General features: G+C 37.9%; 1 protein-coding gene across 1 annotated transcript; it reads left to right on the top strand.

Annotated features, from left to right (window-relative positions):
- Window positions 1-1773: 1773 nt before the first annotated feature.
- Window positions 1774-22966, top strand: si:ch211-266g18.9 (transforming growth factor-beta receptor-associated protein 1). Its single transcript, XM_049463339.1, has 12 exons — window positions 1774-1802; window positions 5443-6134; window positions 7017-7211; window positions 9760-9914; window positions 11170-11252; window positions 11791-12135; window positions 15407-15464; window positions 16259-16403; window positions 18636-18772; window positions 18942-19098; window positions 20754-21175; window positions 22472-22966. The coding sequence occupies exons 2-12, from the start codon at window positions 5468-5470 to the stop codon at window positions 22616-22618; spliced, it is 2511 nt and encodes an 836-aa protein (XP_049319296.1). The 5' UTR covers window positions 1774-1802; window positions 5443-5467; the 3' UTR covers window positions 22619-22966.
- Window positions 22967-23253: the final 287 nt, after the last annotated feature.

Below are 23253 nucleotides of genomic sequence, written 5' to 3'. Positions count from 1 at the left end.
CAAAAACATCACACCTGCCACGACTCCTCTCTTAATTACGCAGAGTATAATTTTATAATAATAATAATAATAATAATAATATGCTAGAGTATAATATGCAAGTCAAGAAAGAAAAGTGTTGCAAGACGCGTAGTGTAATAACTAATAATTACCCATGTTTAAATGCATTATTCTAAGATGGATAATAAATGCTTTAAATGAGTTGCTTACCAAGAAGCCACACGTCACGCACTCAGCTTGTTTTCTTATCCTCTTATGCTCTCGGAAATCTGAAACGGTTTATAAGCCAGTCATCATCATGCGCCAAAAAAACATAATGGTCACGTAAAATGCGCTCTCAATGAATTTGGCCATTAGCAATATTTTCCAACAATGCCAACTCTGCCATCTCCAACAACTCCAGCGCAAACTTTCATGCATTTTTATATAATCTAGGCTACGTGGAAACACGTTAAACTATTACTTCAGTAAGAAAGAAATTGTCTGATTAATTTACTTTATTTTACCCACTAATACTTACTACAATGTGTACATAAAGAATATCTTAATAGTTGTAATTTCAATGCATTGCCTCTAAGTGTCACCAAATAACAAAAACACAAGAATCAAGTCAAATTTAGTACATCTGACTATGAGCGTGAAATATGCCGTATGCAATGTTTTTGTGCGAACGCACCTTTAGTACATGAGGCCCCTGGTGATCTGGTATAACACTGCTTTAGTCCGGTGGAGGAGTGGGGGTGGGAGGAGAAACGATAGGATTTCGGCTCTTGCTCATGAATATTCATACATGCAAACATATCGCGTTTGATTGGTTAAAAGCCCTGTGAGACAGCGAGACGAACAAAACAAATTTTTTTGAATAAAGAAATTTCTACACTAATAACAGTCTTTGCAATGGGAAGCAAGAGACATGCTGATTGTTTTTTTTTTTTTCACGTTACGCCCAAAATGAAACACACCCATAATTAATTAAGATAATTAGTGCACTCCTTTCATGCATTGCAATCCATACATGAAACTTCAAGGTGTACTTTTCCCGTGGTTATGATAGCAAAGGCACATTGATGCACTCTAAATCAAGCTGCTGGTGCACAGCTGATGACCTGTGCATAACTATAATAGGGGGCAAGATGTTAATAAAATGTAGAGATTTTCTCTTTAATTAGAAAAAAAAAATAAGAAAGCACTTAAAAATGAAGAGTTTCTTTGATTTTACCAAATTAAAAAACCTCTGGAATATAATCATAAGGAAGATGGATGATCACAAGCCATCAAACCACCAAACTGAACTGCTTGAATTTTTGCACCAGGAGTAAAGCAGCATAAAGTTATCCAAAAGCAGTGTGTAAGACTGGTGGAGGAGAACATGATGCCAAGATGCATGAAAAAAAACTGTGATTAAAAACCAACCAGGGTTATTCCACCAAACATTGATTTCTGAACTCTTAAAACTTTATGAATTTTTATGCTTTATTTGAGGTCTGAAATCTCTGCATCTTTTTTGTTATTTCAGTCATTTCTCATTTTCTGTAAATAAATGCTCTAAATGACAATATTTTTATTAGGAATTTGGGAGAATTTGGGAGTTTATAGAATAAAACAACAATGTTCCTTTTACTCAAAGTGTAGCTAATAAACACACAGATCACGCTCAGCGTTACGGCAGTGTGTGACGGTCCACACTGAGGCCTGTAAACTGCTGACTGCTACTTCCTCACAGGATGAGTCACATGGTAAGGTCAAAATACACCCAGAGAAAAATCACTTTACTACAGCGGGACCAACACAGCGCTGCAGAGGTGAGCTTATCTATAATCATCAAATACACTGCAGGATCAATACTAATATAACATGTATAATTTAGTGTTGCAGCTTAAATTGCATACAAACACTATGTAACAATATTTTTTTATATAGAAAATGTACTCTGAATTAGCACATTATTACACATATAGAGAATTAACTTTTTATACAGTACCAGTCAAAAGCTTTCTTACATTTTCTTAGATTCTTTTTATGACTGTTTCCATTGTAAATTTAATATTAAAGACTATATATATATATATATTAAAGCTATACAGGAACACATGCTGAATTATTCTATAAAAAAAAGAATAATTTTGTTAAACAAACCAGAATATGTTAGAATTATACTTTAGATTCTTCTAAATAAGTATCACATTTATCACATTTACTATGAAGTACACTTTTAGTTCAATGTAATTTAATATACTTCCTTCCAAATATACTTTTTGCATTTTTGTTACATTTACACACATAAAAACAACTGTTACAGTAGTTAAACTTGTACTTAAAGTACAATGTATCATGTCACTTTCAGAAAGTGAATTAAATTACTACATTTATAAAATGTATAGTAAATTTGTAACACGCCAAAACTATAGTACAGTATATTAAAATATATTTTTTATACACAACGAAGTGTAGCCTACTAGAAATGTGCTTCTTATAAAAGACAGGAATAAGATGTATATTTGTACTCTAATGTAAATATAGATCACATATATTTAACATCAATTTTTAGTAAATTTCTAATATAATATAATATATTTCTATTATATTTGTATTATATTTCTATTATAATATAATACATTACATTACATTACATTACATTTGGCAGACGCTTTTGTCCAAAGCGACTTACAATAGTCAAGTACAATGTAAAATAAGTTTAAAGGTAAAACATCTTTGGATAGGGATAAAAGGAGGTCAAAGGGGAATAATAGGATAGAGGAGTGAAGGAGGGGAAGAAGGAAATGAGGTTAGAAGTAGTTAGTGTGTTAGAGGTGTTAGGAGAGTAGGTGCTCTTTGAAGAGCTCAGTCTTCAGGAGTTTATTAAAGATAGCGAGAGATTCTCCTGATCTGGTAGTGGAAGGTAGTTAGTTAGAGGTGTTAGGAGAGTAAGAGCTCTTTGAAGAGCTCTGTCTTCAGGAGTTTATTAAAGATAGTGAGAGATTCTCCTGATCTGGTAGTAGAAGGTAGTTAGTTAGAGGTGTTAGGAGAGTAAGTGCTCTTTGAAGAGCTCTGTCTTCAGGAGTTTATTAAAGATAGCGAGAGATTCTCCTGATCTGGTAGTGGAAGGTAGTTAGTTAGAGGTGTTAGGAGAGTAAGTGCTCTTTGAAGAGCTCAGTCTTCAGGAGTTTATTAAAGATACTGAGAGATTCTCCTGATCTGGTAGTAGAAGGTAGTTAGTTAGAGGTGTTAGGAGAGTAGCTGCTCTTTGAAGAGCTCTGTCTTCAGGAGTTTGTTAAAGATAGTGAGAGATTCTCCTGATCTGGTAGTGGAAGGTAGTTAGTTAGAGGTGTTAGGAGAGTAAGTGCTCTTTGAAGAGCTCTGTCTTCAGGAGTTTCTTAAAGATAGTGAGAGATTCTCCTGATCTGGTAGTAGAAGGTAGTTAGTTAGAGGTGTTAGGAGAGTAAGTGCTCTTTGAAGAGCTCTGTCTTCAGGAGTTTATTAAAGATAGTGAGAGATTCTCCTGATCTGGTAGTAGAAGGTAGTTAGTTAGAGGTGTTAGGAGAGTAGCTGCTCTTTGAAGAGCTCTGTCTTCAGGAGTTTATTAAAGATAGCGAGAGATTCTCCTGATCTGGTAATAGTGATACAGTTGTAATGCTCATTAAAATATGGGGTTACATACATGAAGTAGTATGTAGATGTTATACAGTTTTCTTTAATGTGGTGGATGAGGGGATTTGTCATGTCCACAGTGATGTCTGGTTAAGCTGGATATTTTTTTTTTTTAATTAGTGGTTAAATAACATTTTTTATTACGCTTTTTCACTTTGCTAGAATTGTCCACCCTGTCGTGCAGTTTGCCATAAAAGAGTAAATGCATGCATGACAGGGTATAAAAAGTGAAAATAAAAAAAATGATTAAGCTGGAAAATAATATTATAAGTCTTAAAAATAATAATGATTAATAGTCAAATATTCTTTTGGAAATATAAAAGACAGCAAAACGTTCAATATTCTAATAATGACCCAGCAGTATTAATGAATATTGGACAATTGGTGTGTCATTAAATTATTAAATAGCCTTATTGTATTTTGCCACCCCTTGATGTGGAGATGTGCGCAGGTGAAGTAGCCAAAAACAGCTGAAAAATCATGTTTGTGGTGCACAGTGTATTCAAACAAACGCTCTATCTGGACAAGATTAGTTTCTCAGGGGGTTCTGGGGTAATTTTCTCTTTTAAGGGGGGTTTTTATCCTCTGTGATTTTATTCCCGTCCAGAACGACCATGTACGAGTTTTTCTCAGACGTCCTCTGAGATAAAAAATTACCGGCTGAATTATCTACTGTTTTTTGCTAAACAACTACAAATATGCTTTTCAGCAATGTTCCGTGTCAAACATAAAAATACTTTTTATGTAATGCTTGAATAGAAATCCTCAATATTTAGTGGTGTAATGTCAGGCAGACAGTTGACAAAAATCCTGGCCTGTTAAAGGAGAACTCTGGTGTAAAATGGACTTTTGTTGTAGTAAAACATGATAAAAAGTTCTTACCTTTGATGAATAGCACACCTCCGTTCTCCCACAGCGTTCAGAGATCCAGAAATTTTAACAGTTTGTCCAACAAACACCCTTCAGACTGGGAGACATGTGGCATAATTTACCCTGATAAATCACTTTTTACACCGTTATCCAGCTCAAAGTAGCTCCACACCTCCTTACTAGCATCCGGAGAGCCCTGACATTTAAAACGAGGCATTAATAATTTAAAAAGTGCACAAGAAGTTAATAAAAAAACACTGCTTACATCCTATAACGCTACTAGCTTCAGCTCCGAGCGCTGCCATCACTGTACTGATAATAACATACATATATATATATACATGTATCCGCATAGCATAGCAGCAGGTGCCAGGAGGCAGGCTATACAGTGTCTATGTATATTTATGTCTATAATATTATCAGTACAGTGATGGCGGTGCTCGGAGCTGAAACTAGCATTATTGGATATAAACAGTGTTTTTTAATAAGCTTCTTCTGCACTTTTTAAGTCATTAATGCCTCGTTTTAAATGTCAGGGCTCTCTGGATACTGTCTCTGCTGCTCCATGCTGTTTACACACTGAGCTTAATCTGTGCAGTGTTCACTGCTCACATTGCATGTCCCATTAAAAACACTGTGTTTAAAAGAACACAGAATCTTCTCGCTATGTTTACTAAATTCTTCCTCCCGCAACAGACAGCTCTGACCAATCAGAGGAGACGATGTGCTTGCATGGTTTATTGTTGTGCATTCTGTTGCGTTTAGGTTTTTATGCCTGTGTGAAACCAAACCAAACAGAGGGAGAAACGATCGAAATAAACAAAAAAAACTCATCAACTGATCTGAATCATAGAAACCTAAAAACTACAGGTTTTAAAACGCTCTTAATGTGTTCTTTATGTTTGTTGTCTCTATTTTTATCAGAGCCAGTTCAAAAACAGGCGACAGTATGAGCATCTTCAGCTCCTCGCTGCTCTTTGAGAAGGTGCCCACTGGAAAAAGCAGAGACAGATCCAGCATCGAGAGCGTGGAGTGGTTCTGCAACAACCTGTACCTCGGCCTGAGAGACGGAGCGGTCCTGTATCTGAGCGCGGGGAGGCCGAGCGCGGGGCCTGGAGGAGCGCGGGAGGTGGGCAGGAGGCAGATGGGCCGGGGCGGGGCCGTCAGCCAGCTGAAGACGGTCCCAGTTCTGAACCACCTTCTAGTGCTCTGGGACGGATCCGTCAGCGCTCTAAACATGTTCTCCCTGGAGCCCGTCCCAGGCTTGAAGAAGATCCAGAACGTGTCGGTGCTCTGCGTCAGCCAGCCTGCTGCTCACACTCAGCCGGTCTCCGTGAACCTCTTCACAGCCTCCACCAAGCGCCGGGCCATCAGCGTGCACAAGGTGTGTGTGGACAGATGGGAGTGTGTGGGCCATGTGGCGCTGCCTCAGGACCCCGTGGCTCTGGCCGTGTGTGAGACCTGTCTGTGTGTGGCCACGAGCGACAGATACTTTCTCCACGACTATCTCACCCACAGCACCCTCGACCTGTTCCCCCACAACCTCCCCAAGCAGAACATCCTCCTCAATGAAAGCGGAGCGCGAGAGTTCCTCCTGAACGGGCCAGGAAATCTGGGTAAATGAGGGTGATTCACACCAGCACACATTCACATTTACTTACATCATTTACTCATAAGAAAAAATACACAGCTCGGGAAAAAAATGAGAGAAAACTTAAAATTGTGTGTTTTTCTTTGATTTTACCAAATTCAAAAACCTCTGCAACATAATCAAGAGTAAGATGGATGATCACAAGCCATCAAACCAAGCTGAAAGTTATCCAAAAGCAGTGTGTAAAACTGGTGGAGGAGAACATGATGCCAAGATGCATGAAAACTGTGATGCATTAAAAAACAGGGTTATTAATGCACCAAATATTGATGTCTAAACTCTTAAATCTTTTTGAATATTTTTGTTATTATAGACATTTCTCATTTTCTGCAAATAAATGCTCTAAATGATAGTTTATAGAGTAAAACAACAATGTTCATTTTACTCAAACATAAACCCATAAATAGCAAAATCAGAAAAACTGATTCCAGAGCTGTATATTTACTATAAATTTCTCCGTTTCTAATAAGAATGATTCAGAATTTACTCAGCTACTATGAATCGTTTAATTATCCACATATTAATCATTTCTATTTTTGTTAAGAATTCACCATAAACTGTTCAGTAACTGCTAAGAATGATTCATTGACTATTTAGTATCTAACTTAAATGATTATGTATCTACTATTATAAATTATTTAGTATACACTATTTATTAATGTAATATCTGAATTGTTTATCATCATCCACTATAAATTATTCTTCAGTATCTACTATGACTTATTCAGTTCCCACTGCAAATTGTTTAATATGTGTTTTTATTATTATTATTAAGTATCCTAATTTAATGTCACGAATGGGATTAGTTTAATTCTATTGAACTGGGTGACGTGTGATTTTTGTTCAGGTATGTTTGTGAAGACGGACGGTATCTCTGAGAGGCCTCCTGTGCCGTGGGCTGATGGAGTTCTGGACGCGGTGGTGGATTTCCCGTATGTTCTGGCTCTTCAGGGTCAGACCCTCCATATCTACAGTATGCTGGACCAGCAGCTCAAACAGACCATCTCAATACAGAACCCCAAGATACTGCTGTCCACCACAGGTTCTTCTCTGAACACCCATTTCACGTTTGCCTCACTGTTATCTTTACTAGAAAAATGTTAATTTATGAAAAACACTCTGTTTTTAGAATGAATATATTAGAGGCTGCAGTAATGGCTGTGCTAGGACACTGATATCACCTAGATAGCATGAAGAATCAGCTGAAGTATAGCAGAAACTTGATTTTGAGCATGCAAACTTGGACTGAATGTGGTTTATACTCTGGAATCGGTGTAGGAAGCAGCTCAGGTTATTTTACATATTATACTCAGCAACCGGGGTGTTGGCACAAGCAGCTCAGGTCAATTTCTATATTATATTCTGCAAATGGTATGTTGGCATAAGCAGGTAGAGCTAATTGTTATATTATACTCGGCAACCAGGGTGTCAGCACAAGCAGCTCAGGCTGATTTTCATATAATACTTGGCAACCGAGGTGTCAGCAGAAGCAGCTCAGGGCGATTCCCATATTATAATCAGAAACCGGGGTGTCAACAAAAGCAGCTCAGGTTATTTTACATATTATACTCAGCAACCAGGATGTTGGTACAAGCAGCTCAGGTCAATTTGTATTATATTATATTATATATTATATTCGGCAACTGGTATGTTGGCGTAAGCATGTGGGGCTAATCGCCATATTATACTCAGCAACTGGAGTGTTGGCACAATCAGCTCAGGCTGATTTCCATATTATACTTGGCAACCAACCTGGGTATTGGCACAAACAGCTCAGGTCAATTTCTATATTATATTTAGCAAATTGTATGTTGGTATAAGCAGGTAGAGCCAATTGCTGTATTATACTCGGAAACCGGGTTGCTGGCACAAGTAGATCAGGCTGATTTTCATATAATACTTGGCAACCGAAGTGTTGGCAGAAGCAGCTCAGGTCAATTTTTATATAATTTGCCAACTGTTATGTTGGCGTAAGCAGGTGGGGCTAATTTCCATATTATACTCAGCAACCCGGGTGTTGGCACAATCAGCTCAGGCTGATTTCCATATTATACTTGGCAACCTGGGTATTGGCACAAGCAGCTCAGGTCAATTTCTATATTATATTTGGCAACAGTTATGTTGGAGTAAGCAGGTGGGGCCAATTGGCATATTATACTCAGCAACCCAGGTGTTGGTACAAGCAGCTTGGGCTGATTTCCATATAATACTCAGCATCCGGGGTATGTCTATATGTATGTCTGTATGTATGTATGTATGGATGGATGAATAGATGGATGGATAGATAAACCTGTGCCAGTTGTTGTATTATACTCAGCAACTGGAGTGTTGGCACAATCAGCTCAAGCTGATTTCCATTATATACTTGGCAACCAGAGAGTCGGCACAAGCAGCTGAGTCTAATTTCCAAATTATACTCAGCAACCGGGGTGTTGGCACAAGCAGCTTGGGCTGATTTCCATATAATACTCAGCATCCGGGGTATGTCTGTATGTATGTATGTATGTCTGTATGTCTGTATGTATGGATGGATGGATGGATAGATAAACCTGTGCAAGTATTGTATTTAAGTTAAGTGAGTAGTGTAGTGCCCAGGAGCGTGAATATACAGGAAGTACCATTAAGAGTCTATAGTGTTCAGGAGTGCAAATGAACAGGATGTACAGTGAAATGTCAATAGAGTCCTAAAGGTGTAGATGTTCATGTTACAGAGTGTGATTACAGTACAGATTAAAAATTAGTATTGGCACAAGCAGCTCAGGTTAAATCCCATATTATACTCAGCAACAGGGGATGTTGGCACATTACAATACATTATAATTCTGGAGGTTTACAATTTGGTAAAATCAAAGAAATTCATAATTTACATATATTTTCCAGAGCTTTTTAGTGGCGTGTATACATAGTTTATACATATTAAAGCAACACTGCAAAAAAATAGCTCCCTCTACAGATGAAAAATGTTCTAAATCTTAGATTTGTCATAAGTGACATTGATATAGTATGTGTAACAGTGTGATACACACATACCTGTATATAGCTGCACTTTAATCTCTTATTTACATACCTGTATTTATTGTGGGTTGTCTATTGTACGTATTGTGTCTCTAATGTCTATCTGTTACTGCACCAGAGATCTAGCCTAGCAGAGTTTCGTTATTCTGTGCAACCTAGTTTCGGTACAATGACAATAAATTTAAATACAACTGAATATTTAAACATCTCTGAAACGTTTCTGAAAAAAAGGGGAAATGGATGACAGTAGTGAGTGAGGGTTTCAGTGATGGGACAGTATGCTACCAGAGCGTCTGTGTCTGTGTTCAAACTAAACTGGGAGGCACATATGTTCCTAAAGAAACGAAATAAACTGCTGCAGTGTCATAAAACAGGTGAATAAATGGCTTAAAAAACAAAGTGGGAAACATGGATATGTCATTTTCTCACTATTACAGTCAGTGGAGCATCAACATGACATATTTTGAATTAGAATTAGAGTATCCCCACTCAGCAGTATAATACTACCAGTATTAACAGCAGCAGTTTTGCTTTTTGCTGTGTCATTTCTCTCTGGTCTTTTCTCCTGTGTGTAGAGAATGTGCTGGTAGCTGCTGAGAGGGAGATTCACTGCCTGTCACAGACGCCCCTGGAGGATCAGATTGAAGGCCTGCTCGGCCGCGAGCGAGCGGATGAGGCTCTGACTCTGCTGGACGGAGTTCGAGCTCTCCTGCCGGAGGACTCGTATAAGGTAAGGAAGTGATGACAGAGAGTTAATAATACCGATCCTCTTCAGATACGACAGAGAGCGTAATCCCCTGCATACCGGAGAGCACATCTCCCTCAATTATCACCTCCACGGCAACTCGGATCACACTTAATTAATACTGATGAGCAGCTAAAGGCCAGGACCGGCTGAGGATTACTAATAATAGTCCTGTAGCGTATATATATATATATATATATATATATCATCTGTAATGGAAGTGATGTCATCAGATCAGCAGAGTTAAGCAGCTGGCTCTCTGAGCTGCTTATAAACACATCGCAGAGATATTCACATAGAAACGGGAACAGATGCAGATTTAATTCCAACGTTACCGACTCTTAAAGTAACAGGACAAGATTTCAGGACTGAACATCAAACCGTCTGTCTTAATAAGAACAAATAGACTCATTTTTACACTGGACGTACATTTAAACTATTAATATCTGTCAATAAGAGCCGATATGTATACAGTTCTGGAAAAAATGAAGAGAGCACTTCAGTTTCTGAATCAGTTTCTCTGATTTTGCTATTTATAGGTTTATATTTAAGTAAAATGAACATTGTTGTTTTATTCTATAAACTACAGACAACATTTCTGCCAAATAAAAAATCCCTATAAAATATTGTCATTTAAAGCATTTATTTGCAGAAAATATGAGAAATGGCTGAAATAACAAAATAATGCAAAGAAAACAAGTTCATATTTATAAAGTTTAAAGAGTTCAGAAATCAATACTTGGTGGAATAACCCTGGTTCTCCTCCACCAGTCTTTCACACTGCTTTTGGATAACTTTATGCTGCTTTACTCCTGGTGCAAAAATTCAAGCAGTTCAGTTTGGTTTGATGGCTATTCTAGAGGTTTTCAAAACTCATAATTTTTAAGTGAACTCTTATTTTTTCCAGAGCTGTACATGTACACTTTAAAGATTACATACATATTAGTGGCTTGTATAGTGTATACATATTAAATTCACTTTATCTACATCTAAATCCAAGATTTGTCATATGTGACAGAGATATAGTATGTGTGACAGTGTGATATATATACATATATGCACCTATATATAGTTGCACCTTAATCCCTCTTGTACCTACACATTTATTATCTGTTGTCTATTGTAATTCTTATCCATCTTTTGTCTATCTGTTACTGCACTGGACAGCTAGCCTAGCAGATTATCACTATAAACTGTTTATCTGTATAAATAATAAACATATGATTTGTTTCTCTTTCAGGATTTGCACAGAAGTATCATCTGCACATCTGGATGGTTGAAGTTCTACAGGGAAGACTTTTCTGAGGCCAAAGAGCATTTCATGTAATTGTTGCAATATATTTCAACACATTTCACTGAAATATATTAGTAAAAGGGTCCATATCACAGCAAACAAATTAAGGATTATTTAATATTTACCATCCCCACTCCAGTCTGTACAGTCAGTACACTGAAACTGGACAGAACCCGATCTATTACTTGGACGGGAGTGAGGAAGTGCAGGGGTATATATAGTGAGGGGAACAGGTGAAATCAATACTCAGGTGATTTTGGACTGGGAGGTGTCATTTGAGGGAATGAATAAGTGATGTCAGTGTGTGGTGCATTCTGGGCAATGGAGTCCAGAGCTGTGAGATCACTTTTATATAGTTGTTCATATATTGTGTATATGATTTTAACAAGACAATAAAGAATGCAATATAAATATTGGAAATCAACCTCAAAGGGGAAAATAAAATACAAATAAAATAATAAAAATGAATTAAATATAAGACGTGTTTTAAGAGTACAGATGTCTAAGAGCTCGTCCATTAAACATGCTAAATATATAATAAATATATATTTGTTCTTTATGCATTAGTGAAGGTGGGCTGGACCCGAGGGACCTCATCAGTCTCTACCCAGGAATGGACGTCATCACCCCGGACTATAAATCTCAGCGTCCGGCCGTGAGCAATGCTAGAGACCTGCGGATGCTAAGCCGAGACGACCGGCCAGCGTTTCAGCAGTACCTGAGCTTCCTGAGCCAGTTCTTAAGAGAGACTCGCGAGACGGTCCTGGGTCAGACCTGCCCGCAGGACGTGGACACGGCGCTGTTTAAGCTGTATTTACAGCAGGAGGAGCAGGAACTTCTGGAGGAGCTCGTATCTTCTCCCAATCACTGCCTTCTACCAGTGTGTGTTCCTGAACTGGAGCAGCACAACAGGTCAATACAGCTGAACACTTTAATTTATTAGAAATATCTAATCATACAGTTGTGGTCAAAAGTTTACATACACTTGTAAAAAAACATAATGTTATGGCTGTCTTGAGTTTTCAATAAGTTCTACAACTCTTATTTTTCTGTGATAGAGTGATCGGAACACATACATGTTTGTCACAAAAAACAGTCATAAAATTTGGTTCTTTCATAAATTTATTATGGGTCTGCTGAAAATGTCACCAAATCTGCTGGGTCAAAAATATACATACAGCAACATTAGTATTTGGTTACATGTCCCTTGGCCATTTTCACGGCAACTAGGCGCTTTTGGTAGCCATCCACAAGCTCCTGGCAAGCTTCAGGTCGAATGTTTGACCACTCTTCTTGACAGAATTGGTGCAGTTCAGCTAAATGTGATGGTTTTCTTGCATGAACCCGTTTCTTTAGCACTGTCCACATGTTCTCAATGGGGTTTAAGTCAGGACTTTGGGAAGGCCATTCTAAAACCTTAATTCTAGCCTGGTTTAGCCATTCCTTTACCACTTTTGATGTGTGTTTTGGGTCATTGTCTTGTTGGAACACCCAACTGCGCCCAAGACCCAACCTTCGGGCTGATGGTTTTAAGTTTTCCTGCAGAATTTGGAGGTAATCCTCCTTCTTCATTATCCCATTTACTTTCTGCAAAGAACCAGTTCCACTGGCAGCAAAACATCCCCAGAGCATAATACTACCACCACCATGCTTGACAGTAGGCATGGTGTTCCTGGGATTAAAGGCCTCACCTTTTCTCCTCCAAACATATTGCTGGGTGTTGTGGCCAAACAGCTCAATTTTTGTTTCGTCTGACCAGAGAACTTTCCTCCAGAAGGTTTTATCTTTGTCCATGTGATCAGCAGCAAACTTCAGCCGAGTCTTAAGGTGCCTTTTCTGGAGCAAGGGCTTCTTTCTTGCACGGCAGCCTCTCAGTCCATGGCGATGTAAAACACGCTTGACTGTGGAGACTGACACCTGTGTTCCATCAGCTTCCAAATCCTTGCAGACCTGCTTCTTGGTGATTCTTGGTTGACTCTTGACCATCCTGACCAATCTCCTCTCGGCAGCATGTGATAGCTTGCGTTTTCTTCCTGATCGTGGCAGTGACACAACTGTTCCATGCACTTTATACTTGCGTATAATTGTCTGCACAGTTGCTCTTGGGACCTGTAGCTGCTTTGAAATGGCTCCAAGTGACTTCCCTGACTTGTTCAAGTCAATAATTCGCTTTTTCAGATCCACACTGAGTTCCTTTGACTTTCCCATTGTAGCTTTTGTAGCTGAGTCTAATCACTGGGTCAAATGAGCCCTATTTAAATGGGCTCATGAGAAGTCAACAGCTGTAGTCAATCAGAATCACTTACAAGAAGTGAAGAGGCCATGACATGAAGCTAATTTGATTGACACAACTCGCTACATCACCAAAATTGACAAATTTTGTTGCTGTATGTATATTTTTGACCCAGCAGATTTGGTGACATTTTCAGCAGACCCATAATAAATTTATGAAAGAACCAAATTTTATGACTGTTTTTTGTGACAAACATGTATGTGTTCCGATCACTCTATCACAGAAAAATAAGAGTTGTAGAACTTATTGAAAACTCAAGACAGCCATAACATTATGTTTTTTTACAAGTGTATGTAAACTTTTGACCACAACTGTATATGATCAATTACAACACTAGTGTTATATATAGTAGATTACTGGCCACTTTATTAGAAACACTTACCCCTTCTGCAAACCATCCGCCCCCCCAACCCTTATATTGAATTATATGAACTTAACAAACATTAACAGCCCACAAATACAACAGCTACAAACCACAAAAGTGTACAATAGACCCAACAATCAATGCTTAATATCACTCATTTGTATGACGACAGTCTGCCAGGGCAGCCAAAACATTAAGTACACACAAAAACTCACCAGTCAGACAGCCTGTTATTATGGATTAGTTTCACATTGAAGGACAGCCTTTAAAATGGCTTTTTAATATGATGTGACACAATATCGTGACATAATATAGTTAACTAACTAACTATTAAACCAATCCAGCATGCACGCTGTTTTACGACTAATCAATGCGCACCCCTTCAGCAGAGCGCTGAGAAGGGGTTAGGCAGCCATGGTCCCGCCCCCGGAGTGAAAATCATGAATATGATTGGTTAGATTGTCCAACGACTGTGCTAACAGACTCATTACTACACCCTTCTCATAATCAGGAGAAGGGTCACGCAGACACAAGGGGGCAGAAGCCGTTTTAAAGAGCTGTCAGTCAGATAGGAGTCCTGTATTTTTTTTTTTTGTTTGTTTGTTTTTTGTTTCGTTTTTTTTTTTTTTTTTTTTTTTTCTTTTCTTTCTTTTCTTTTTCTTCTTCTTGTGCCCCCCTCCTGTACCTCACACTCCGATCCTTCCAACCCTGAACTCCCACAATTATATCCGCACAAAATATATATATATATATAAAAAAAAAAAAAAAAAAAAAAAAAAATAATAATAATAATAATAATAATAATAAAAAATAAAATAAATAAATAAATAAATAAAAATAAAGTATTAATTGTCCTCCGAAGAGGGGGGGTGGTGGTTGGGCCAAAAAAAAAAAAAAAAAAAAAAAAGATAGGAGTCCTGTAGCAACTGAAACAGCAACTAATGCTAAGAATTAGTTGCTGTTTTTTATTTTAGTTAATTTATAAAAATTAGTCCATACACTTACAATAACTATAATATATATTTCCTGATTTAAAAAAATTATATAATTATTTACATGCACTTATTTTCACCCCTTTGCTGAAGGGGTTAGAAGGGCCTCACTGCACACCACTGCCTTATACTAAATTCTCTGACTGGCCACTTCATAAGAAACACCTACACAGTAAGCCTGGATAAGCTAAATGTACTTAATTAATGTGGTAATTATTTGTTGCCTCAAACATTTTAAGTAATGTTTACTGAAAACGTGAGTTAATTAGATTTAAAACTATTATTTATTATGCCTAAATTGTAAGTTAGTTTAATAGGTTGTAAAAAAATGCTTTGCACAATAATTCTACTTTTAGTTTTATGAGCAGGTGAAAAATATACTTGTATTTGGACTTTCTTTTTATTTTATTTCAGTAAAATATAGATTTGAAAATTGGATGGTGAAATAAAATGCTATAAAGTTCACAGTACATCACACAGCCAACTATGAGTCGATGTTTTTTGAAGTTTCTATTTTATGTTTGTATATTCCAGATTTTTCACAGTTGGACTGCTCTATCAAAGCCATGATCAGCATTTCAATGCAATTCAGGTCAGTTTTTTGTCTGATTAATAATACGTAAGTAATAATTTTACAGTCCCAGTCAAAAGTGTGGACACACCTAAATGTATTGTTTTAAAATGTTGTGTTTTGTCCAAACTATAGAGAAAAAACACATGTAATTATTTACTAAATGAAAAAAGCCATCAGCCATCAGCTGCCGGAGCCCCGAGAGAGCATAATTTGTCTTGGTCTGTCTGGGTGGGTAGATGGCCAACACCAGCAGATGACATGTCTCTCCAAACCATCACTGATTGGTGGAAACTTCACACTAGACCTCGAGCAGTTTGGACTGTGTTTCTCTCCACTCTTCCTCCAGACTCTGCTTCCTTGATTTACTTTAAATGAAATGTAAAATTTACTGATGATCAGTGATGGTTTGGAGAGTCATGTCTGTCATCTGCTGGTGTTGATCCACTGTGTTTTATTATCAAGTCTAAAGTCAGGGCAGTTTTGTTTTCGCACAAAATCTTACAGCACTTCATATCTTACAGCTTCTCTCTGCTACTGACAACTTTTATGGAGATGGGGATTTTATTTTCCAGCAGGACTTGGCACACTGCCCACACTGCCAAAAGTACCAATGGCCATAATCATCAACAATAAAAGATATAACTGCTTAAAATAGATAACTTTGTGTTTAATACATCTATATAATATATGAGCTTCACATTTTGAGCTGAATTACTGAAATAAAGTAACTTTTCAATAATTTAAATTTTTTTTAAGATGCACTAGTATATATATGCAGATTTAACAGAATGTTGTAAATGTGTGTTTGTTAGACGTGGGTGCGGATCGTGGACGGGGTGTGTGAGGACCCTCGGCCGGGTGTGTTTCTGCACATCGTGAAAACTCTCTCTCAGTTCCAGCAGAAATCCATCATCATGAAATTCATAGATTGGGTTCTTCAAAAAGACCAAAAGGAAAGTGATCTCTTGCACACACACACACACACACACACACACACACACACACACACACTCACACACTGAGGGTAAATCCACTCAGAGTTATAACGTGAAGTTTACTTTCGTGTGGGCTCGTCTGTTGATATATCAGTCAGTGAGGAGAGGCGAGGTGAGGATAACGTTCCTTTAGAAGTAAAAATCTATAAGCATATTTATGAATGTGAACAGAGTTTAACACATCTAAGAGATAAAAAAAAAATCACCTCCATCTCACCCTGTACCAACCAAGCTTTTCATACTGAGCAGCTGAAGTTGATATACACCAATCAGCCACAACATTATGACCACTGGCTCTTTGCCTAATAGATACAGCTCTGGAAAAAATTAAGAGACTGAATCAGTTTCTCTGATTTTGCTATTTATAGGTTTATGTTTGAGTAAAATGAACATTGTTGTTTTATTCTATAAACTACAGACAACATTTTTTCGAGTTCAGAAATCAATATTTGGTGGAATAACCCTGTTTTTTGATCACAGTTTTTTTCATGCATCTTGGCATCATGTTCTCCTCCACCAGTCTTACACACTGCTTTTGGATAACTTTATGCTGCTTTACTCCTGGTGCAAAAATTCAAGCAGTTCAGTTTGGTGGTTTGATGGCTTGTGATCATCCATCTTCCTCTTGATTATATTCCAGAGATTTTCAATTTGGTAAAATCAAAGAAACTCTTCATTGGTCCTTCAGTTGTTGAGACTTTCACACTACTTGACTGATCAGTGACACAGGGTCAAAAATTACACGATTTCTCATTGTGGGAAATTGCTAACTCAACTGGCTGCTCTCCAGAAACACGTTTCATCACGAGAACACACCAGAACTAAACACATCTCTATAGAGGAGAATACGCACTTAAAGTGAGTCCAACATAAATGAATGAGTTTAAATGAAGCAACTGAGTAAAAGCAGAGTTTATAAATGTCTGATCAGTTTTATATTGAAATATGTAGTTATGTGCATATGTACTGGATTAATCTACACACTTAATTATCTATACACGTATTAATCTACACACTTATCTCTACTGAAAACAGTTTTAAACAATTTATTTGGGTGAGAATAACACATTTGTTTATTTACAATAAGCTAAGATTTCCTGTATTTTGACTGAACTGGTGTGTTTTGGTGGCATGAAGCTTGTTAGCCCGTAAACAAAAATAAGTATAAAAAAAAAAAAATATATATATATATATATATATATATATATATATATATATATATATATATATATATATATACATATATATATATATATATATAAATTAGCTGCAGTGTTCCAAGCATGTGAAAAAAGTAAAGTAGCAGCTTATAGCTCAGAAATTATGGTAATATTTACTTCTTTTTACCCAATTAACCAACCAAGTAATGAGTGTAGTGATGTTGTGGCATATCTCATTTTACTTAAAATGTGTAAAAATAGAGATATCAAAAAACATATACCCTGGTTTTTAATCACAGTTTTCATGCATCTTGGCATGTTCTTCTCCACCAGTCTTACACACTGCTTTTGGATAACCCAATCCATCTTCCTCTTAATTATATTCAAGAGGTTTTCAATTTGGTAGAATAAAATAAACTTTTTTAAGCTCTCTCTTAGTGAGCAAACAGTCAGTTTTTGAGGTTGATGTTCTTGGGAAACAAATTTGGTCACAAGAACACACCAGACCTAAACACATGAGAACTAGTGATGCTATGCAGAGAATCTCTATAGAGGAGAATACGCACTTAAAGTGAGTCCAACATAAATGAATGAGTTTAAATGAAGCAACTGAGTAAAATCTGATTTTATAAATGTCTGAACAGTTTTACACTGAAATATGTACTTACGTCCATATGTACTGGATTAATCTACACACTTATTAATCTACACACTTATCTCTACTGAAAACAGTTTTAAACAATTTATTTGGGTGAGAATAACACATTTGTTTATTTACAGTAACCTGCAGTGTTCAGAGCGTGTGAAAAAAGTAGCATCTTATAACTTATAGAAATGATGGTAATATTTACTTCATTTTAGCTGATTATCCAACCAAGTAATGAGTGTAGTGATGTTGTGGCATATCTCATTTTACTTAAAATGTGTAAAAATAGAGATATCAAAAAACATATGCTTTTAATTAACAGGTAATTAACTGACTACTACAACTTCTACTGAAGCTAATCAACGTATTACTGTATCTCAACAGACAGGGGTTCAGATCTTCACCAAGAGAAAACCACAAGATCAGAACATGTTCGCACCAGAAGAGGTTCTAACGTTCCTGGAGAAGTACCCGGCCGCTCTGACTGTGTATCTGGAATATCTGGTTCATGAGCTGCACAGTGAGGTTAGTCCATCACCTCACACACAGCCGGATGCTCAGGTTCGAACCACAAGCATCCTGCTCAGTACACACAGCCTCACCGCCGGCGATCGTTTACCTCACACAGAGATCGGTTCAGTATTTCACTCGGATTAATGCAGCGCAGTCTAAACACGCATCCCTCTCTCACCAGGAGGAGAAGCACCACACCCTGCTGGCCACCGCATACATCACACACATCCTCCAGACCGCACAGAGAGCCCGGCACAGTGAGGAGAACACAGAGATCAGAGACAAACTGCAGCACTTACTGTGGGAGTCCTCCATCTACAACGTTAATACTGTTCAAGGTAATGGAATATTACAATCCTCACGTCCTCACACAGTAACAAAAACATACTTATACACTAGTGCATCTCAGATAATTAAAATATCTTTTGGCAGTGTGGGCAGTGTGCCAAGTCCTGCTGGAAAATGAAATCTGCATCTCTATAAAAGTTGTCAGTATCAGAGGGAAGCTGTAAGATATGAAGTGCTGTAAGATTTTGTGGGAAAATAAAACTGCACTGACTTTAGACTTGATAATAAAACACAGTGGATCAACACCAGCAGATGACAGACGTGTCTCTCCAAACCATCACTGATCATCAGTACATTTTACATTTCATTTAAAGTAAATCAAGGGATCAGAGTCTGGAGGAAGAGTGGAGAGACACACAGTCCAAACTGCTCGAGGTCTAGTGTGAAGTTTCCACCAATCAGTGATGGTTTTGGAGAGACATGTCATCTGCTGGTGTTGATCCACTGTGTTTTATTATCAAGTCTAAAGTCAGTGCAGTTTTGTTTTCCCACAAAATCTTACAGCACTTCATGCTTCCCTCTACTACTAACGACTTTTATGGAGATGTGGATTTCATTTTCCAGCAGGATTTGGCACACTGCCCACACTCCCAAAAGTACCAATTTGTCTAGTATCAAATATTTTTTTTTCTGAGACACTGATTTTTTGGGTTTTCATTGGCTGTAAACCATAATCATCAACAATAATAAAATAAATAAACGCTTAAAATAGATCACTCTGTGTGTTTAATACATCTATATAATATATAGTTTCACTTTTTTACTGAAATAAAGTAACTTTTCAATGATAGTTTTTTTTTAGATAAACTAGTATATATGCAACAAAGGTCTGCCATCTTCAGAGACACTTTTGGTCAAATATGGTCAAATTGCTTCTACTTACTTCTTTCCACACAGTTTCAAACTCTAATAAAAAGCCTTCTCTGGACAGTAAAGGCAGTTACTTCAACAAAAACAGGATAAACTATTTTAATACTATTTTTACCCTTCATTTCAAAAGAAATGTGTTTAAAACACATCCTGGCCAACTCAAGCTGGTCACACTGGTTAAAATGATAGATCTGGTGATGCTCTTTCTTTCCTAGGATGGCCCTGATGAGTGCCAGTTCCATCATTATAATGTCTTTGGCACTCTTTGTGGTGACTGCACTGAAATTCTTCTTTTCGGATTGACTGACCTTCATTTTTACTCAAATATTCACTATTTACTGTATACCTGTAACTCTACCTCTTCACTACTTTACTTTAACTGATGCTCTCAAACACTTTATTAAGAGACAAGAAATTCAAGTAATTAACTCTTGATGAGTTCAGCACAGCTGTTAACTGAAAGCCGCCTGAATTCCAGGTGACTTTAACTCATAAAGCTGACGGAGAAAATCCAGCAGAGATGTGTAAAACTGCCTCTATCTAAGCTACAGTTTATTTATTTATTTATTTTTAAATATATATTTAATCACAATTAGAAAAGGTTAGAATACCTCCTAATAATTTATTTAAAACTTGCACCTAGAGTGTATGTCTTCTACATTATAAAATTCTGGTGCTACTCTACTCCTCCTCTGCACCTCTAACTCTCCAAAGCCTCACGCAATCTGTTCAGCGAAAGTGTGAAAAAATTGACCTGATTTTCTGAATCCCGCAGCTAAAATAAAGTCATCAGCGCTGCATGTGGAGAGAGCGATCCTGCTGGGGCGAGCCGGCCAGCACAGAGCGGCCCTGCAGATTCTGGTCATCCAGGAAAAAGATCATCAGGCTGCAGAAAGCTACTGCAGGAGGACCTCTGCTGGCCAGAGCCGGGACTTTACCCAGCAGCTCTTCCTCTGCCTCCTCCAGGTCTATCTGGAGTCGAGTCAGGGCATCACTGCGGCCGTGGACCTCCTCAACAACAACGCCGCCACCTTTAACCCGGCCCGGGTCCTGCAGGTCCTCCCCAGCTCCTGGTCCCTCCAGCTGCTGAGGCGTTTCCTGTGTGACTCGCTGAGGGAGACGGTCCACGAGAGCAGGATGAGAGGCCTGGAGAAGAACCTGGCCCACGTGGAGAACCTCAGACACAAAAACGCCTGGGTGAGAACCTGCTTTAAAAGGCCTGAATCACGATACAGGTGCATCTCATAAAATTACAATATATCAGACCATTAAAAAAATAATCAAGAGGCCATCAAACCAAGCTGAACTTCTTCGAATTTTTGCACCAGGAGTAAAGCAGCATAAAGTTATCCAAAAGCAGTGTCTAAGACTGGTGGAGGAGAACATGATGCCAAGATGCATGAAAACTGTGATTAAAAACCAGGATTATTCCACCAAATATTGATTTCTTAACTCTTAAAACTTTATGAATACGAACTTGTTTTCTTTGCATTATTTGTTATTTCAGTCATTTCTCAACATTCTCTTTTTTGCAATAAATGCTCTAAATGACCATATTTGTATTTGGAATTTGGGACAAATTTTGTCTGTGGTTTATGAAATAAAACCACAATGTTAATTTTACTCAAACATAAACCTATAAATAGCAAAATCAGAGAAACTGATTCAGAAACTGAAGTGCTCTCTGAAGTGCTTACAGCCAATGAAAACCAACAAATCAGTGTCTCAGAAAATTACAATATTATATACTTTAGGCAGTGTGCCAAGTCCTGCTGGAAAATGAAATCTGCATCTCTATAAAAGTTGTTATCAGCAGAGGGAAGCTGTAAGATATGAAGTGCTGTAAGATTTTGTGGGAAAACAAAACTGCACTGACTTTAGACTTGATAATAAAACACAGTGGATCAACACCAGCAGATGACATGTCTCTCCAAACCATCACTGATCATCAGTACATTTTACATTTCATTTGTAGATCAAGGGAGCAGAGTCTGGAGGAAGAGTGGAGAGACACACAGTCCAAACTGCTCGAGGTCTAGTGTGAAGTTTCCACCAATCAGTGATGGTTTGCAGAGACATGTCATCTGCTGGTGTTGGTCCAGCAGATGGCATGTCTCTCCAAACCAAAAGGGCTACGCCATTAAGATACCAATCCGCCAAAGTCAGCACATTTCTTTTGAGCATTTCGAGCCACGCAAGTCATACTTTTCCTGTCGTTACGATAGCAAAGACACACTGACACGCCCTAAATCAAGCTGCATGGTGCCTAGTTGATGGCTCACCTTTAATTTACTACATGACTCTCTGGTCCTTTTAAGAATCTATACATGAATATTCAAAATCTATTCTTTTACAGAGGATAACTTGTGCATTAGACTGAATTCATGATTCAGGCCTGTTATTGAAGATCATACAGCTGTTAGTGCTGTTTGCACCATTCAAATCAACCCAGTCATGCCGTGTTTCTGATTGTATTCTGTCTTATTCCCACAGATGGAGGCGACGCAAGAAAAGGTCAGACTGGACAGAAGCTGTGTTTGCCACTGCTGTCGTCTGCAGCTGACAGGGCCTGAGTTTCTGCGCAGGCCGACTGGTGAACTCATCCACACGCACTGCTACAGCTCCGACAAGACCTGCTGAGAGATTTAAATACCCTATAAACCCCCAGCATCCTGCTACTGATCCATTTACAGACTCTGAGACACGTGCATGTCCTCCATCGATCACAATCTTTCTGAACTGCTGCTAATACTGCTAAACACAGCACTGGAGCTCAACACGCTTGGAGGAGAACACTAGCTACTAATTCTACAGCAAGCACAGTTATGCTCTCTAGGACTCTCTAGACTGCTTTATTGTATTAGTAAGAATAAAATGAACTTTTATGCTTCTTGAATATGTTTCTTAAAGCTCCACTAGGTAGGATTGAGATTTTGTGCTCGTGGGCTCCCCCTACAGTTGTAGAATGTAATAAAGGTTTCAGGCGGATTAGGTTCTCTTTCTCGTTTTCTGACTTTCACAGACATATTTGGTCTCTTTCCAGCCTCTGCCAGAGTGTCTGTATGTTATTTTGTAAAGAATGAACCAGTAGTCCTTGTAGAACTGTTAGAACTAAAGGTCGGAAAGCAGGTCGCAGTTCTTGCGAGTGTTGGTCGCGGCCGCCGCGGAAAACTTACAGAGTCTGGTTTGAGCTGTAATTTTACTTCTTTAAAAAGATCAAAAATCAAAGAAATCCTACCTAGTAGGGCTTTAAAACTTGAGAACTCTGTAATCCA

Source organism: Astyanax mexicanus, chromosome 14 (genome assembly GCF_023375975.1).
Source record: "Astyanax mexicanus isolate ESR-SI-001 chromosome 14, AstMex3_surface, whole genome shotgun sequence".
Lineage (NCBI taxonomy): Eukaryota > Metazoa > Chordata > Actinopteri > Characiformes > Acestrorhamphidae > Astyanax > Astyanax mexicanus.
The sequence above is the reverse complement of the archived record's forward strand: the minus strand, read 5'-3'. Positions and strand labels throughout refer to the sequence as shown.

What these genes read in the sequence shown, in the direction of transcription:
- si:ch211-266g18.9 (XM_049463339.1), top strand. Translation starts at nt 5,468, where the DNA reads ATGAGCATCTTCAGCTCCTCGCTGCTCTTTGAGAAGGTGCCCACTGGA. An exon ending in GAACTGGAGCAGCACAACAG is followed by an intron (nt 12,136 to 15,406) that starts GTCAATACAGCT and finishes TGTATATTCCAG; the next exon opens with ATTTTTCACAGTTGGACTGC. An exon ending in AGCATTTCAATGCAATTCAG is followed by an intron (nt 15,465 to 16,258) that starts GTCAGTTTTTTG and finishes TGTGTTTGTTAG; the next exon opens with ACGTGGGTGCGGATCGTGGA.